This window comes from Phyllobates terribilis, unplaced genomic scaffold (assembly GCF_046119375.1).
Source record: "Phyllobates terribilis strain yellow unplaced genomic scaffold, ASM4611937v1 Scaffold_4__5_contigs__length_816908805, whole genome shotgun sequence".
Lineage (NCBI taxonomy): Eukaryota > Metazoa > Chordata > Amphibia > Anura > Dendrobatidae > Phyllobates > Phyllobates terribilis.
In genome coordinates, this window is record NW_027362764.1 from 42,022,004 (window position 1) to 42,039,575 (window position 17,572).

General features: G+C 44.1%; 1 protein-coding gene across 1 annotated transcript; it reads right to left on the reverse strand.

Moving 5' to 3' along the window:
- Window positions 1-10,208: 10,208 nt before the first annotated feature.
- Window positions 10,209-15,398, reverse strand: ARL4A (ARF like GTPase 4A). The gene is made up of 2 exons (XM_073677280.1): window positions 15,268-15,398; window positions 10,209-12,922 (listed from the first exon to the last, which is right to left on the reverse strand). The coding sequence occupies exon 2, from the start codon at window positions 12,863-12,865 to the stop codon at window positions 12,263-12,265; it is 603 nt and encodes a 200-aa protein (XP_073533381.1). The 5' UTR covers window positions 12,866-12,922; window positions 15,268-15,398; the 3' UTR covers window positions 10,209-12,262.
- Between the last annotated feature and the right edge of the window lie 2,174 nt (window positions 15,399-17,572).

Below are 17,572 nucleotides of genomic sequence, written 5' to 3' on the forward strand. Positions count from 1 at the left end.
TGAGACCCAAGTCCTCTGGGGATGAATCCCAGCGCGTAGGGTTCATAATGTCACTTTTGCGCAAAGAGCCTCAGGAGTGGGCCTTTTCTTTGCAACCTAGTGATACATGCTTCAGATCAGTGGATAGTTTTTTTTCTGCTTTAGGACTATTATATGATGATCCTGACCGTGTGGCATCAGCTGAGACTGAGTTGAGACGTTTAAAACAAGGATCAGGTAATATGGAAAAATATTGTACACATTTTCGTCGTTGGTCCACTCAAACAGGGTGGAACGATTCTGCTCTGAAAAGTCTATTTCTTGCTGGGCTCAGTGAAAAGGTTAAAGACCTGCTAATTGCTTATCCTACACCTGAGGATTTGCAACAGGCTATGCAATTAGCTATACGGGTGGACAGAAGACTGCGTGCTAGGGTTAATGAGAGCAAATCCTCTGCTATGTCAGTTTCTGGTTATGATAATGTGTGTACTAACAGTGGTGAACCGATGGAGATTGGATCGGTGGCACCTCGCTCTCAAGAAAAACACCGTCGTTTTTCAGAAGGCTTGTGTTTCTATTGCGGGAAATCTGGTCATTTGATTAAAGGCTGTGAGCTTCGTATGAAGAAAGAAAAAAAAATGGTCAGTCACGCCCGTATTGCCTGTTTAAATTCCAAGGGTATATTTTTAGCTGCTTCCACGATTGCTCAGGAAAAATTAATGGAATTTCGGGTGTTTGTTGATTGCGGGTCTACACTGAATGTTATTGATGGGGGATTCGTGGAAAAACTCAATTTAAAACCTGAACCTTTATCATCCCCCATTGCTGTGGTTTCTGTGGATGGCTCCCCTTTGAAGAATATTACTCTCAAGGTCAGTGAATTTCCTCTCACTATTAATGGTGTTCACCATGAGAAATTGGATTTGGTAGTGTTGAATAACTTGCCTTCTCCAGTAATATTGGGTTTGCCCTGGTTAAAATTTCACAATCCTGTACTGGATTGGTCTACCAGTGAAATTAAATCCTGGAGCCATAAATGTTATGACAAGTGTTGTAACGGGCGTATTGCAGCTTTGGATAGGGGAGAATTGCCTGTTCCTATTCAGGATTTTTGGAGAGTTTTTTCTGAGAAAGAATCGCAGGTTTTGCCTCCCCATAGAGACTATGATTGTTCTATTGAATTTGTCCCTGGAGCGACTCTTCCTAAAAGTCGTTTATTTAACCTTACTATTCCTGAGAGGAAGGCTTTGGAGGAATACATACAGACAAGTTTGGCCGCCGGTCACATTAGGCCCTCTAAGTCTCCTGTGGCGGTTGGATTTTTTTTTGTAAAAAAAAAGGACGGCGGTTTACGTCCTTGTCTGGATTTTCGTGAGATTAACAAAATTACGGTACGCAATCCTTACCCACTGCCATTGATTCCTGATCTGTTTAACCAGTTATTGGGGGCCAAGTGGTTCTCTAAAATTGACCTTAAGGGGGCATACAATCTGTTGCGCATGAAGGAGGGTGATGAATGGAAGACTGCTTTTAACACTCCTGTGGGTCATTTTGAGAATCTGGTTATGCCTTTTGGTCTTACTAATGCTCCTGCATTTTTTCAGAATCTGATTAATGACATCCTTAGACCTTTGATCGGTAAAAATGTGGTTGTGTATTTGGATGACATTTTGATTTATTCGCCAGATCTGGAGTCTCATTGGCGGAGCGTGCGTGAGGTATTACAGTTATTAATGGACAATTCGCTTTTTGCTAAGCTGGAGAAATGTGAGTTCGCTGTACAGAGAATTAGTTTTTTGGGCTACATTATCTCCAGCAAAGGTTTTGAGATGGATCCGGTTAAGGTTCAGGCTGTGCAGGAATGGCCTAGGCCTATTGGTTTGAAATCAATACAGAGGTTTTTGGGTTTCGCCAATTACTATAGAAAATTCATAAAAAATTTTTCTAGTATTGTCAAACCTCTGACTGATCTCACCAGGAAAGGTGCTGATGCGGTTCAGTGGTCTTCTGAGGCCATTGAAGCTTTTGTGTATCTCAAGGAGAGGTTCACCTCTGCTCCCATCCTTATGCAGCCTGATGTTACTAGGCCGTTTTTGGTTGAGGTTGATGCTTCCTCTGTGGGGGTTGGCGCAGTATTGTCTCAGGATAACGGGGATGGATTACATCCCTGTGCATTTTTTTCAAAAAAATTTTCGGAGACTGAATTGAATTACGATATTGGTAATCGGGAATTATTGGCTATTAAACTCGCATTTGAACACTGGCGCCACTTCTTGGAAGGTGCGGAATTTCCCGTTCAGGTTCTTACGGATCATAAAAATCTGATATATCTTGACGCTGCCAAGCGCCTGAATGCCCGTCAGGCTAGGTGGGCACTGTTTTTCTCGCGGTTTAATTTCTCCGTTACTTACATCCCTGGTACTAAGAATGTTAAGGCGGATGCCTTGTCTCGCAGTTTTTCTCCCATAGTCGGTGCTGAGAAAGAGGAAAACATTTTACAAGAAGGTGTTGTGATAGCTGCTTTAGACTCCGTTTTGGAAGATGAGATTCTTAAAGCTCAGGAGAATGCCCCATCTAACACTCCTCATGGGAGGTTGTTTGTGCCTGGGACCTTTAGGAGAGATTTGTTTGTTGAGTGTCACGAATCTCGGTTGGCAGGTCATCCCGGAATCTCTGAGACCAAGAGACTGGTGGGTCGCAGTTTTTGGTGGCCTGGATGGCAGAAGGAAGTCATTAAGTGGGTGCGCCAATGTACTATATGTGCTAGATCTAAGTCCTCACATACTCCTGCTGCGGGGTTGCTTTGTCCTTTGGAGGTCCCCAGTGCTCCTTGGACACATTTGGCTATGGACTTTATAACTGACCTTCCCCCCTCTGAGGGTTTTACTGTCATCTGGGTGGTCGTGGACCGTTTTAGCAAGATGTGTCACTTGGTTCCCTTCGTCAAACTGCCCTGCGCTAAAACTCTCGCTAAGGCCTTTGTCAAGGAAATTGTCAGACTTCATGGCGTTCCTACTGACATTGTTTCTGATAGGGGTCCTCAGTTCGTGGCTCGTTTTTGGCGTGCTTTTTGTGACAGGTTGGGAATTCATTTGTCGTTTTCGTCCGGATATCATCCTGAATCTAATGGCCAGACAGAAAGGAAAAACCAGGATGTTGAGCAGTTCTTGCGTTGTTTTGTGGCAGACAATCAAGAGGGGTGGTCTGAGTTTCTGCCACTTGCCGAATTTGCTCTGAACAATCATACATCTTCTTCTGCTGGTTGTTCGCCTTTTTTTTGTTGTTCTGGGAGACATCCGTCGTTTGGGTCGTTCTCCAAGTTGGGATCTGCCGTGCCTGAGGAGGAGAATTTTTCCGGTGATTTGGAAAGAGTTTGGACGGATGTGCGTGGTAATCTTCAGGAGGCCAACAGAAAATCTAAAGACTACTTTGATAGGAAACGACAGGAGGTTTTGTTCGCTGTTGGTGACATGGTTTGGTTGTCCTCTAGGAATCTGCGGTTGAGGATTCCTTCTAAGAAATTGGGTCCCAAGTTTGTAGGGCCCTTTAAGGTGCTTCAGGTTGTCAACCAATCTGCTGTTAGGTTGGAGGTTCCTACCTCCTGGAGAATTAATCCGGTCTTTCATGTCTCTCTGTTAAAAAAAGCTGTTGTGTCGGATGGTGACGCCTCTGCCTCTGTTCCTCCGGTGGTGGAGGACGGGGAATATGAAATTTCTCGCATCCTTGACTCTAGACGGTATAGAGGTAGTTTGCAGTATCTTGTGGCCTGGAAAGGTTTCGGACCCGAGGATAACTCTTGGGTGAGGTCAGATGATGTTTCCGCGTCCAGACTTATCAGAGCGTTTCACAGGAGATTTCCTGATAAGCCTGGTCCTAGGGGATCCGGAGGATCCTCTTAGAAGGGGGGGTACTGTTAGAACCTTGCTGTTAGGTTTTTTTTCCTTTGCTGGTCACATGACCTTGTTGGCCTATTTAATCCTGCTCCGCCCTTCTGGCTTTGCTGGACTTCATTGTATATCTACTTTCTAGCTAGCCTGTGCTCTGTATCTAACTCTGTTAGTTTGCTTGGTCTACGGACCTCTAGGTTCTATCTATTTTGTTTGTTCGTCTGTCTGCTACTATTTCTGTTAGGAGGTGTCCCATTTTCCTCCCAGTCCTTAGTACTTGTAGGGATTCCCTCCCCAAATCTATAGGTCTCCGTACAGACTAGATTAGGACTTTAGCAGGTCTGATCGCAGGATCAGGTTCCCTGTTACATCGTAGGGATTCAGCTGAGTCTTATAGTAGGGACAGATCTCCTCTCTTTCCTTAGCTTTGGTAGCAGAACATAACAATGACCAGACCACATATTACCACCACATTACTAATATTACCATAAGTGTCATTATACACAGGAGCTCTATACATGGTATGTATAATGTAAGTGTCCAGGTAATCTAGTGATCACCAGTGACATTATACACAGGAGCTCTGTATATAGTGTCAGTGTACAGGTAATACAGTGATCACCAGTGACATTATACACAGGAGCTCTGTATATAGTGTACAGGTAATACAGGGATCACCAGTGACATTATACACAGGAGCTCTGTATATAGTGTACAGGTAATACATGGATCACCAGTGACATTATACACAGGAGCTCTGTATATATTGTCAGTGTACAGGTAATACAGTGATCACCAGTGACATTATACACAGGAGCTCTGTATATAGTGTCAGTGTACAGGTAATACAGTGATCACCAGTGACATTATACACAGGAGCTCTGTATATAGTGTACAGGTAATACAGGGATCACCAGTGACATTATACACAGGAGCTCTGTATATAGTGTACAGGTAATACAGGGATCACCAGTGACATTATACACAGGAGCTCTGTATATATTGTCAGTGTACAGGTAATACAGTGATCACCAGTGACATTATACACAGGAGCTCTGTATATAGTGTCAGTGTACAGGTAATACAGTGATCACCAGTGACATTATACACAGGAGCTCTGTATATAGTGTACAGGTAATATACAGTGATCACCAGTGACATTATACACAGGATCCCGGTACATAGTATATAGTGTAAGTGTACATGTAATACACTGACTCACTGGTGACGTCTCTAGGTGAAGTCCTTCAGCTACGCTTTCCTCCTTCATCCAGCACAGACCGCCATCACGTCTTCCAGCCAGGACTCGTCTCTGCATAAAATAACACAGTTATCTAGAGCACATTCCCCAACTTCTACATTACGCAGCTGAATACAGACGTGCATCCACCATCAATATATGGTTAGTTATTATGCAACCTACCATTCCAAATATAAATTGTAATCCACCACGGTGCCCCCATTAACTGTAAATAGGCACTTAATATATAATTTAATTAGAACCTCTACTCTATACTTCCTGCTCCCCGCATTCATTATTTACATGCACCCCCTGCCCCAATTCATTATATCATGTCCGTGCTCTCCCCACCCCATCGTCATTTATCATTTACTCTCCCCCACCCCACATTCATTATGTGCAGCTCATTATCCCCCTACTCCTAATTCCCCCATGTGCAGCTCATTTTCTCCCAATTCCCCCATGTGCAGCTCTCACCCCCCCATGAGCACATCTCTCATCCCCCTCCCCCACATGTGCCCCTCTCTCATCCCCCTCCCCCACATGTGCCCCTCTCTCATCCCCCTCCCCCACATGTGCCCCTCTCTCATCCCCCTCCCCCACATGTGCCCCTCTCTCATCCCCCCCATGTGCATCTCTCATCCCCCCCATGTGCATCTCTCATCTCCCCCACATGTGCACATCTCTCATCCCCCTCCCCCACATGTGCACCTCTCTCATCCCCCGCCATGTGCATCTCTTATCTCCCCCCCATGTGCATCTCTTATCTCCCCCCCATGTGCATCTCTTATCCCCCCCCCACATGTGCACCTCTCTCATCCCCCCCACCCCATGTGCATCTTTTATCATCTCCCCCCCCACGTGCACCTCTCTCATCCCCCTCCCCCCACATGTGCACCTTTTATCATCTCCCCCCCCCCCATGTGCATCTCTTATCTCACACACACACACACACCTCCCATTCCCCCCACTCCTAGTAAATTGTATTTTGAAAAAAACAAAACTTGTTATACTTACCCCCATGCGATCCCTGCAGAATCCTGGCGCTCGTCCAAATCGCTGACACTAGGTTCTCCTGACTTCCGGCCATGTGACGGCGCCGTCACATGACCGGAAATCAGGGGAATCATGAAGGCGCTGCCGCAGGAGCGCAGCGCAGCGCTGAGATGTCCCGGACCCGGCGCTTAGCATGGGGCCGGGGGGCCCCATGAGGAGAGAGACTCACAAGAGGGGGCCCCCAACGGGGCTCCAAGGGGGCCCCTACCGGCTGGGCCCCACACTGGAGTCAGGGCAGACATGCCCTGATGGCGGCCCTGCTGGAGGCTGGAGGGGCCCCCTCTCCCTCGGGGCCCCCGTTCAATGAACCGGCTGCACGGGCGGTAGTTCCGCCCCTGAATTCTTACCCCATTTCTTCTAAAATCCTAAATCAATCCTTCTTCTAATTGACCCCTGCTTAACTTACGGATGCCCAAAATTCCCAAAGTGTAAAAAGACTAGGACAGAAGCAGATTGGTTTAGTGGCAAAGCAAATTCAAGTACCGTGTGTAGGATTAGAGACCCTAACTCAGTGTTCAATTTTAAGCAGGGGTGTAGGAAGAGAGTATTTCAAAGGTGACAGTCACCCTGATGCCTTGGGGACCCGATGAGCCTTTAACATCATGCCGCTCCAATTTTATAAACGGCACATGGTAGGTGCAGAAACCTGGTACTGATTTTTAAGTAATGCCTCTGAAGCTGGACCCTCGCTTTTCAGGCTTCATTCCCGTGTGGTTTCTTCCCCTTATTATCATTCTAATTCCATAAATATTTATGCAAATTGATACTTTGCTGCACTGCAGATCTGGGAAAATCTCATTACTGCCAATTAACGCAGCGCAGGAGCCGTAACGAGGCTCGCGCCTAATTGTTCCGTCTTATAAACTGAGAAATCTGGTGGCAGCTAAATAAAATCACTTAGCAGTTTCCACATTTCAGCAGCTGCCATGTAAACAAGTAACAGCGGATAAAGCGTGAGCGAAAGTTGCAACCAATTAGTGGAAAGACTACAAGTTACATAAGGACTAATGAGGACTGTAGAGATAAGGGTGGAGTGATATAACAACCAAACGATGGGGGATGACCGGTACAAACTTCAGGCATTGAACTTCCTAATGACCAAGGAGGAAAACAAAAAAAGGACACAATGTAAAAGCTCTCAGCTTGCTCTTTGCACATTCTTGTTTGGATACAATTGTAACAAACTATGTAATCTAGATAGTTCTCTATGGAGTTGTCAGAGGATTGAAAATAAAGATACACTTTGGGTCCATTTCACCATATTTTATTTGCTTTATTCATTATTTAATTTGCACGTTATATAAGTTGATGGGTGTCGTTTTGAATATCCAAATGTTTTAGCCTTAGACTGGACACATCCGTTTGTCATGGTCTGAGCATGGACCGTGATGCAGAGAGCGGCCATGCAAATCTGCACCATGTGCATTATCCTTGAGACTGCTATATTTTACGAGTGCCGATACAATGTAACAAGTGATCAGGACAGGAGATACATTTAGGGAACATCCACGAATAGGCACAAGTATAGCACCTTGCCGAGATCAGCAAGTAAATATCTCTTCGCTCATAGACGATTGTCTAGATTGGTTGTAAGTGTAACAAATCCTCAGCTGTGAAAAGTATTAGGTAATACAGTAAAATTCTGATGAGTGAGTATTGGGTGATTCAAATATTAAAGAACCACAGAAAATGAATGCAATTATGGTACTTAGGAGTGATCTAAGTTAAGGGAATGTCCACGTTGGGACACCAGCGATGACCCGGTAATGTCAGGACAGTCGTACTGCTAATATGAGGCCTCTTCTCACGAACTACATGGACTAGTTCATTTATGTTACATGGACCCTTATTCTTCAAAATTAGAAAACCTGGACCACCCATCTAACTCCCAAAATCGCACTGGACGATCAAGTTTGTTTTATTTTGCAAGGGATTCTATTTTGTTACATTCCAGAATTTTGGCATTTTCTAGACCATCAAATGCTAAATTAATGGAATTCTGACTTTTTTTTTTTTAACTTTAGAGATAGTTTGGGAATTGTCATTTAAACACAAACTCAGAATGTCAGCACAAACTTTGTGGTCTGATGGAATAAAAAGAAGAAATAAGGAGACATTGTAACGAAATTCTTCCCTTTCCACCATGAAGTGTCCAAATAAACAAAACTCGCGTGAAATAACAGATCAGTGCGAGACAAAAGGAAAAACATAAGCAGCTTTTGTGTTGCCCCCCCCCCCCCCGGATGCCAGACTGCTGGGGAGTTATGTCACTGTTTTGACTTTGAGGCATTAGGGTGACTTCTCTATGGGGGAAGGGAAATGTCCAAAAACTTACAAAAAGGGACTCAACATATGGACTTTTGTTGATGTCATGGATGGGAAGGCATTGTACACCGCAAAGCTGGAGTTACAGGTGCTGATGACTGGTGATATAGAGGTGAGCGGTGGTGGAATACCCCTTTAAGTAACATCTGTGCCCTTGTATATAAGCAAATGTCATAGTCCAGGAGATTCCCCTCTGATACAAGGCATGTTCTGACATTTTCCTCCATTATGACACCTTTTTTTTTTTAAGCCTACACAAAGTAGTGTGTTGGGGAGGGCTCTTGCTTCTGTTAGTTGCTTTACAGCCAGAGAGAGGTGATGGAGGATGACAAAAAAATGTTCTAATATATTAATTCAGCATTTTCATTGCAATCCCGGCAGCCATGAAAAAAAAAAAAAAAAGGATAGAATTAACCCTTTAAAGATACAGAAAATGTACACGCAAAAATATATACATTTTTTTTCTTCTCCTTCAAGCTCTTGTCTCCATAACCATATGAATCTGAACAAGGTGTAGTTTTGCATGACGGTATTAATTTAACCATGTAATAAACTGAATTTTTCTGTTTTAGGGTTTTGATTTTACATAATTCACTGTGCAAGAAAATGACCCGGCTAGAGGATTCCCGCATATTTTTTTTTTTTATATATTATTTGAATGACTTTTTTTCTTTTTAAGTTTGGGAAAAAAGCTAAATATCGGTCTGTATCTTTATTTTCCAGTTAATTTTTTTTTGCTTCCAGAAATTGTAAATTTGACTTTTTTTTTTTTTGGTTTTCATGTAATTTAGCTTATGGTTAGATTCACATTTTGGAATTTTACATGCGGCATCACCAAATATGCTCTTTTTTTTTTTTTTTTTTTTATAACAGCATTATGGGTGGAGAGGGGCATGCACAAATTGCCTCCGAGAATAGAATATGCTTTGCCAATACATGTCTGTGGGTACCATGAAAAAGATATCTAAAACAAAAATCATTTCTTAAAGGGCATCTCCATTTTTCTAAATAAACGTTTCTTAAAACGGCGTTTGATCATTCCTACCAAGTGTCCTGCAATGATTTATCACCGTTGCCGTCCTCAAAAATATATATGATACAATATGGTATTTGTTTCAATAGAATATTTATAAACCCTTTAAGACACCTACATTTTTTTATGAGGTGATAGTTTTTAATATTATTGTATTTAGCAGTTAAAAACCTTGTTTAGCAAAAAGCTTATGAATAAAGTTTATTTAAAAGAGCCCATAGCAACCACATGGTCATGGCTTTAGTACATGAAAGCAGTGATTAGACTGTTGTTGGTCGGTCTTTTTAATACACAAGACGGTCAGGGGGCTGGAGTATCGATTTACATATTGATTTTGTAACAATGGTCAATTTTGTCATACAAATAAAAGAAAAAAATGGCCGTTGCCCATAGCAACCATGTCAATCAGAACCATAGTATGTAAAGTGAAACTAAACCACTGATTGGTTGTTGCTATTGACTGAACAGTATCCATAGCAACCAGAACTAGCATCAAAATTAAACCTCGAACCCTGTTTAGTCGTCAATAAGGGATGAATAGTTGATAAGAGGCCTAGTACATTGTCAGCCTACTCTATACCTTCAGTAAACTATTTATACAATCCTGGAGAACAATTTTAAAAACAAACATCAGGTCCAGAATCAAAATTGTGAAGATGAAGAACTTTATTCATGTGTCAAATAAATATTTTTTTTTTTTTTTTTTTTACACGGTCTTTTTAATGACTTACAGATGGAAAAGTTGTTGCACACATTCATTGTAACTTGACAAATTGTGTAAAAAAAAGTGACAAAAAGTCTATTGTTCTCTATTATCAGCCAAGTCACTAGGCAGGAAGTCTGAAGTACAGTGTAAAATGCCTACGCCGTAATATCAAGTTATCATAGATCGACCTCAACACCAGGGACTCGAGTGAAGGTCAACTAGTCAGGAAGAAAAGCAAAATATGGCTGCTTTCTTCCAAAGAGACGCCACACTATTCCACAGGTCATGTGTGGTAATGCAGCTCAGACACATTTACTTAAGAGTTAGGTTCGCACTTTTATTCTGCCAGATCTCCACCCAGCTCTGTCCGGGGCGCACCGGGACACCGGGGCGCACCCGTACACACCATAGAGGAACGGAATAAATTGTACATTTTATCAACCTCCCAACTCTAGAGAGCTAGTCCAGCAAAGATGTCTGGCAGCCATTTTGCTAGATTTGAGTGAGGAAAAAAAAAAAAAAAGAATTTGGTAAATCAATACTTTCGGTGAAATTTAAAAGTAATGCAATTCACTGATCCCTAGACACAACTAACTCTAAAGATATGCTAGGCTTCATTTCAGGAAGAAAGCAGCAATTTTTTTTTCTTTAAATCCTGCAGGGAAAGATCCAACATCATAATCAATGGTGGATAATAGTGGGAAGATGATAAAGGCGGCCTGATCACCAAACAAATCTGCACATCTAAGGGCGTTGTTTGCCCCCCCCCCTCCCCACCCAATAGCTTCTACATACAATACAGCCCCTACTACGCTGCAGCAGTGGGTGATTGCTCTGCGTCCATGACACGAGAAACCAAAGAAAAATAATTGGCACCACTCATTTTCTTGCAGGTTTGGTTGTCCCTTTAATAGAGTCGAGTCAAAATTGAAAATTGCACACGGATCAGAAGAAACTACCGCACGGTTTAAGAAAAAAAAAAAAAGTTCTAATTTTAGGAAATACAACATGTAAAAAATTTTTTTAGTGTGGCAATTGGTTCTTTCCCACTTGTAAAGATTTTCCCCACCTGCTGCAACCATTTGAGGGCGATATTTATTAAAAAGGAAGGGGGTATACAGTGACCAAAAAGGCAGACTGTGGGTGGAGCTAACTGTACCATAATCATTACCCACTACTTATCTTACCCCCTGCCCAAAATATATATTTAAAAAGTAAAAAAAAAAAAAGTTACCATCCACATTGTGCTTCTGTACCAAAGTTTCAGAGTTTCTAAAACTGCACACAAACAATGAGAAGATCATTTTAAAGGGTGGCTTTAAAGTTCTGTCAAGTCGCAATATTGAATTATACCATGACCTTTTACTCCAATCATGGCCAAAGCTGCATTGGTGGAAAAAAAAAAAAAAAGAATTCTGGATGCAGCTTTGGCTATGATTGGAATATAAAATAAGATTATCAAAACTAATGCTAGAAAAGTGAAGGAAGCCATGTTGTAACACAGGGCATGGAATTCCAGTCCCTCGTCTGTAGACATTTCATTGAATTATTTAATAATGCACAGCATTAGGAGGTCACAAAAAAAGAAAAAGAAATGGAAATCCTTCATGCACTGCATGAATGAGTCTTAAAAGTAAAGATCTGCGTGGATTAAGCCCGTCCCCTACACCATTATAATTGGAATGTTGGATATTGTATAAAAGGAGGGAGGGGGTGCAAGGAACGTCCGGTGACCCATTTTATCTCCACTGCGTCTCAGGAGCATCAACTCCCCTGAACAGGCGTCATACAAAAGTCAGCAACTTGCAAACATTCACGAGGCCGCGCGCACCCGCTGACGTACGCCGTCGGGTCTCCTGGTGTTTACACACGACTCGGACACAGTGAGAATCGCTGCACGACTAGAAATTAAGATGGAATGTAGCTTTAACACCAGCCGGGTCCAGGAATCCCGACCTAACCCCGGGTAACGTCAACATACTGACGGGCAGAACTGCGCCCTTTTGCCACGCTCCACAGACCTCCGCGACAAGCTTTCATCTCTTTTTCTTCTGCTGTCGGAGCATTTTCCTCCGTTTTATGATCATTTCGTAGAGTTTCTCGATGCCTTCCCTCAAGCCGTCGCCGATAATGGCGCAGGTGGGCTGGAGGTGCCATGGTGTGGACGAACTGAGATCGTTTAGCGCTAGCATCTTCTCGATTTCTGCCAAAGATAACGAGTTCCTGAGGTCCTGCTTGTTGGCCACAATGAGAACCGGGACTCCTTGGTTCTCGGAGATTTTGGTAATTTTGTACAGTTCCGTTTTGGCTTCCTCCATGCGTTCTGCGTCCACAGAGTCCACCACAAACACAATCCCATCCGTGCAGCGGGTGTAAGACTTCCACAAAGGCCTCAGTTTTTCCTGGCCTCCAACGTCCCAAAAGTGAATAGTAACAGATTTGGAATTGCCCATAGGAACTTTAATCTTCTCAGTGTTAAATCCTTTGGTGGGGACGGTGTTGACAAATTCGTTAAACTGTAACCGGTACAACACAGTCGTCTTACCGGCGCAGTCCAGACCCAAAATGACGATGTGCAGCGCCTGAAACGGAGAGATCCCCGAGAGGATAGGAGTCTGCTCTGAAAGGCCATTTCCCATTTTGCAGAATACTATAAATCCAGTTCGAGAAAATCCAATTCTATTCCAAAAAGTTGCCTAAAAAAAAAAAAAAAAATTAAATTCACACTTTGTTAACTAGAACACAATTTTTAATTAAATACAGTAATAAAAAAAGCAGTTGCATTGTGCAACAACTATAGCCCGAGCCTAAGGCTATGCTTACATTGTGGCGACCGCGTCTTTTTTTTAAAAAAAAGAAAAGTGAAATGAGCCATAAAACATTGAAAATTAAAGAAAATCTAAATCATGAAAATTAAATTTTTTTTTTTTTAATTGGAAGTATGGATGTAACCTCTTAACTGCCGCAGCAGAAAAAAAAAAATGTATACGTTCATTCTATACTATTAAAGAAAATAAAAGTCTACAATTAGTAAGAAGTTTTAAAGGATGCAATTAACTACAGCATTGAAATATATAGCATATTTATATTAATGAAGGATTTAACCCATTATCACTTTAAAATAAAAAAAATGCAAAAATTAAAGATAAAAAGAGAAATGTGTATGGCAAATACAAGCAGGCAGGTTTATTTTCATAGGGTGCGTAATGAATTAAAAAAAAATGTTAATTCTTTAATATAAAAAATATGAAACAAGGTTCGGTATGGACCTAAAGGAGATGCAGGAGCGTGTGCGGCTGCGCAGTGCACGCTACTAATGCATGATGGCACCGCTAAATTATGCATGTAGGCACTAGACCGTAGACACGGCGCAGATCAATACATGGATTATGACTGACAGCCCAGACCTACCGGATAATCCCACCACCCCCCCGTATTCCTCCTGCTGACAATGGCCGCTCCTGGTGCAAGTGATAATGTGCAGAGAGGAAAAACAAATCCTGCAGGAAAAGGGGTGTTGGCTCATATTAAGGTCTCAGTCTTACATCACATGTGACAACGCCTGTTAGGGGGGGGAATGTTTGGGGCCCTGGGAACGAGCCCAGCTGTTCCAGTCAGGAATAGTTTTACTGGGCCAACTGTATACACAAGGTACAGAGGTGCAGAGACACTGCGGTACTCTCCATGGGGGGCACACGGCTCATTAAGACCGCTATACTGTCAGGTCGTGACGGGAGGTAAATAAACAAGGATCAACCATAACACCCCCTACAAGCCAATGCACTAATCTGGTATGTGCCAGTCACATTACAATATGAGCACAGGGGTTGGCAGACTATTGTCACTGTCTAAAAACAGGAATTGCAAAAGTTTGTGCACCCCTCTACTAGTCTGTAAAACAGATATAACGCACTTATCTAGACCAGTGACGTGGTATTAAGTGATTGTTAGTGTAAAAGCAGAAAATATCTGACAGCAAAAGTATGTGCACCCCTTAAACTGACCCTGTTAGCATGTAAAATATACATACAAACCCACTTTATGCCATAAAATCCAGCTGCACATAGATCAGAGCATTACAAGACCACTGTCAAAAGTCAAGCAGTATGTGCACCCCAAACTGACACCCCCTTATCGTGCAATATACATGCAAACCCACTTTATGCAGTAAATCCAGTTGACGTAGAGAAAACAAAATGTGACTGCAAAAGTATGTGCACCCCTCTACTAGTCTAATACAGGCACAATGCACTGATCCAGGTCAGCCATATTGTAACATATGGATTGATGCAAGATTTGTCGCTATGCAACTGTAAAGTATGTGCACCCCAAACACTAGCCCTCATCTAGCACAAGCCACTGATCTACGGCCATCACATTTTAATTTGTGGAATATTGCTGCAAGAGTTTTTGTAACTGCAAAAGCAATGGACAGTCAGGTGCTTAAGTATGTGCACCCCAACCCTACCCCTAGGTCTGCACTATAGATACAATCCATTGATCTGTCTCATTATGTAGAGGTCTAGTAGAAGTGTCTAAAAGCAGGGAACACCCAGATGCAAAAGTATGTGCACCCCCAACACACTCCTGGTACAATAGAAGAGACCATGCAACAGGTGATGCAACAGTCAATGTTTAGAAAAGGGGGCAAAGGATGTGCAAAAGTATGAGCACCCCAGTGCCAGGGGAGAGAAGGCGATCCTACCAAATGCAAATAATGCTAAAAAGTATGTGCACCCCAATGTTAGATCTGTCCTCCCCTACTAGACTGAGTAAAGAACAGGTGATCTAACCAGGCACCAAGCAACACTAACGCAGTTGCAAAAGTATACACACCCCCTTTTTCTTTGCTTAGCATAATACGTTGGAAAGACCATATGGCAGGCATACCGGTCTCAGACATATTAAAGGGACAAAGTAGAACCAACAGCAATGAAAGAACCAACGTAGAACCACAGAGTGAAAAAAGTATTCGCACCCCTGTGCAAAACGCCGTGTAAGCTGGTAACCGGTGGGGTGTGAGGAGTATCCGGAGTCGTACCTGTGCTGCAGCGGTGGACGCGGTGCTGCACTATCCAACTGATCCCGAACGACTGACCTCTCCGGGCGGCGACAGCGCACAGACTGATAGCAGCGCAGAACCAGACGAGAGACTCAGCGCCAAGCCACGCCCCCTCACCGAACGCACAAGCGGATTGGCTGCCGAGGCTGCCCCGCTCCATGGCCTTGTCTCGCCTTCTCATTGGTCCAGACTCCTGTCCGTCATGTGTATTGTCCAGGTTCACCTGTTGGCGCCAAATAATAGTCGTGACTAAGACAACAATGAGCGACAGATGGCGATACCGGAGGCCGATACCAGAAGCCTGGAGCGACCGGGGGGACCGGGGGGACCGGGGCCGCAGCCGCAGCCGAAACCCTGAGGAAGCAGGAGGAGCCTGTACATGGTGGATTATATGTCATACAGAAATTGTCACCGAAAGTAATACAGACCCCAGACCTGCCCCCGAAACTAATGAAGAACCCCAGACTAGAGCCCAAAACTAATACAGACCCCCAGACCGGCCTGTAAACCTAATGAAGAACCCCAGACCAGCCCCCGAAACTAATGAAGAACCCCAGACTAGAGCCCATAACTAATACAGACCCCCAGACCGGCCTGTAAACCTAATGAAGAACCCCAGACCAGCCCCCGAAACTAATGAAGAGCCCCAGACTAGAGCCCATAACTAATACAGACCCCCAGACCGGCCTGTAAACCTAATGAAGAACCCCAGACCAGCCCCCGAAACTAATGAAGAACCCCGGACTGGAGCCCATAACTAATACAGACCCCCAGACCGGCCTGTAAAACTAATGAAGAACCCCAGACCTGCCCCCGAAACTAATGAAGAACCCCAGACTAGAGCCCATAACTAATACAGACCCCCCCAGACCGGCCTGTAAACCTAATGAAGAACCCCAGACCTGCCCCCGAAACTAATGAAGAACCCCAGACTAGAGCCCATAACTAATACAGACCCCCCAGACCGGCCTGTAAAACTAATGAAGAACCCCAGACCAGCCCCTGAAACTAATGAAGAACCCCAGACTAGAGCCCATAACTAATACAGACCCCCTGACCGGCCTGTAAAACTAATGAAGAACCCCAGACCAGCCCCCGAAACTAATGAAGAACCCCAGACTGGAGCCCAAAACTAATACAGACCCCCAGACCGGCCTGTAAAACTAATGAAGAACCCCAGACCAGCCCCCGAAACTAGTGAAGAACCCCAGACTGGAGCCCAAAACTAATACAGACCCCCAGACCGGCCTGTAAACCTAATGAAGAACCCCAGACCAGCCCCCGAAACTAATGAAGAACCCCAGACTAGAGCCCAAAACTAATACAGACCCCCCAGACCGGCCTGTAAAACTAATGAAGAACCCCAGACCAGCCCCCGAAACTAATGAAGAACCCCAGACTGGAGCCCAAAACTAATACAGACCCCCAGACCGGCCTGTAAAACTAATGAAGAACCCCAGACCAGCCCCCGAAACTAATGAAGAACCCCAGACTGGAGCCCAAAACTAATACAGACCCCCAGACCGGCCTGTAAACCTAATGAAGAACCCCAGACCAGCCCCCGAAACTAATGAAGAACCCCAGACTAGAGCCCATAACTAATACAGACCCCCAGACCGGCCTGTAAAACTAATGAAGAACCCCAGACCAGCCCCCGAAACTAATGAAGAACCCCAGACTGGAGCCCAAAACTAATACAGACCCCCAGACCGGCCTGTAAACCTAATGAAGAACCCCAGACCAGCCCCCGAAACTAATGAAGAACCCCAGACTAGAGCCCATAACTAATACAGACCCCCAGACCGGCCTGTAAACTTAATGAAGAACCCCAGACCAGCCCCCGAAACTAATGAAGAACCCCGGACTGGAGCCCAAAACTAATACAGACCCCCCCAGACCAGCCTGTAAAACTAATGAAGAACCCCAGACCAGCCCCCGAAACTAATGAAGAACCCCAGACTGGAGCGCAAAACTAATACAGACCCCCCCCCCCCCCTCAGACCAGCCCTTAAAATCTATACGGACCCCCAGACCAGCCCCCGAAACGAATACTGATCCCGGAAACTAATGAAGAACTCCAGACTGGAGCCCAAAGCCTATACCGACCCCCAGACCAGCTCCTAAAACCTATACAGACCCCAGACCAGACCCCAACACTAATACAGACCCCAGACCAGCCCCCAAAACTAATACAGACCCTGAAACTAATGAAGAACCCCAGACTATAGCCCAAAACCTATACCGACCCCCAGACCAGCCCCTAAAACCTATACCAGCCCCCGAA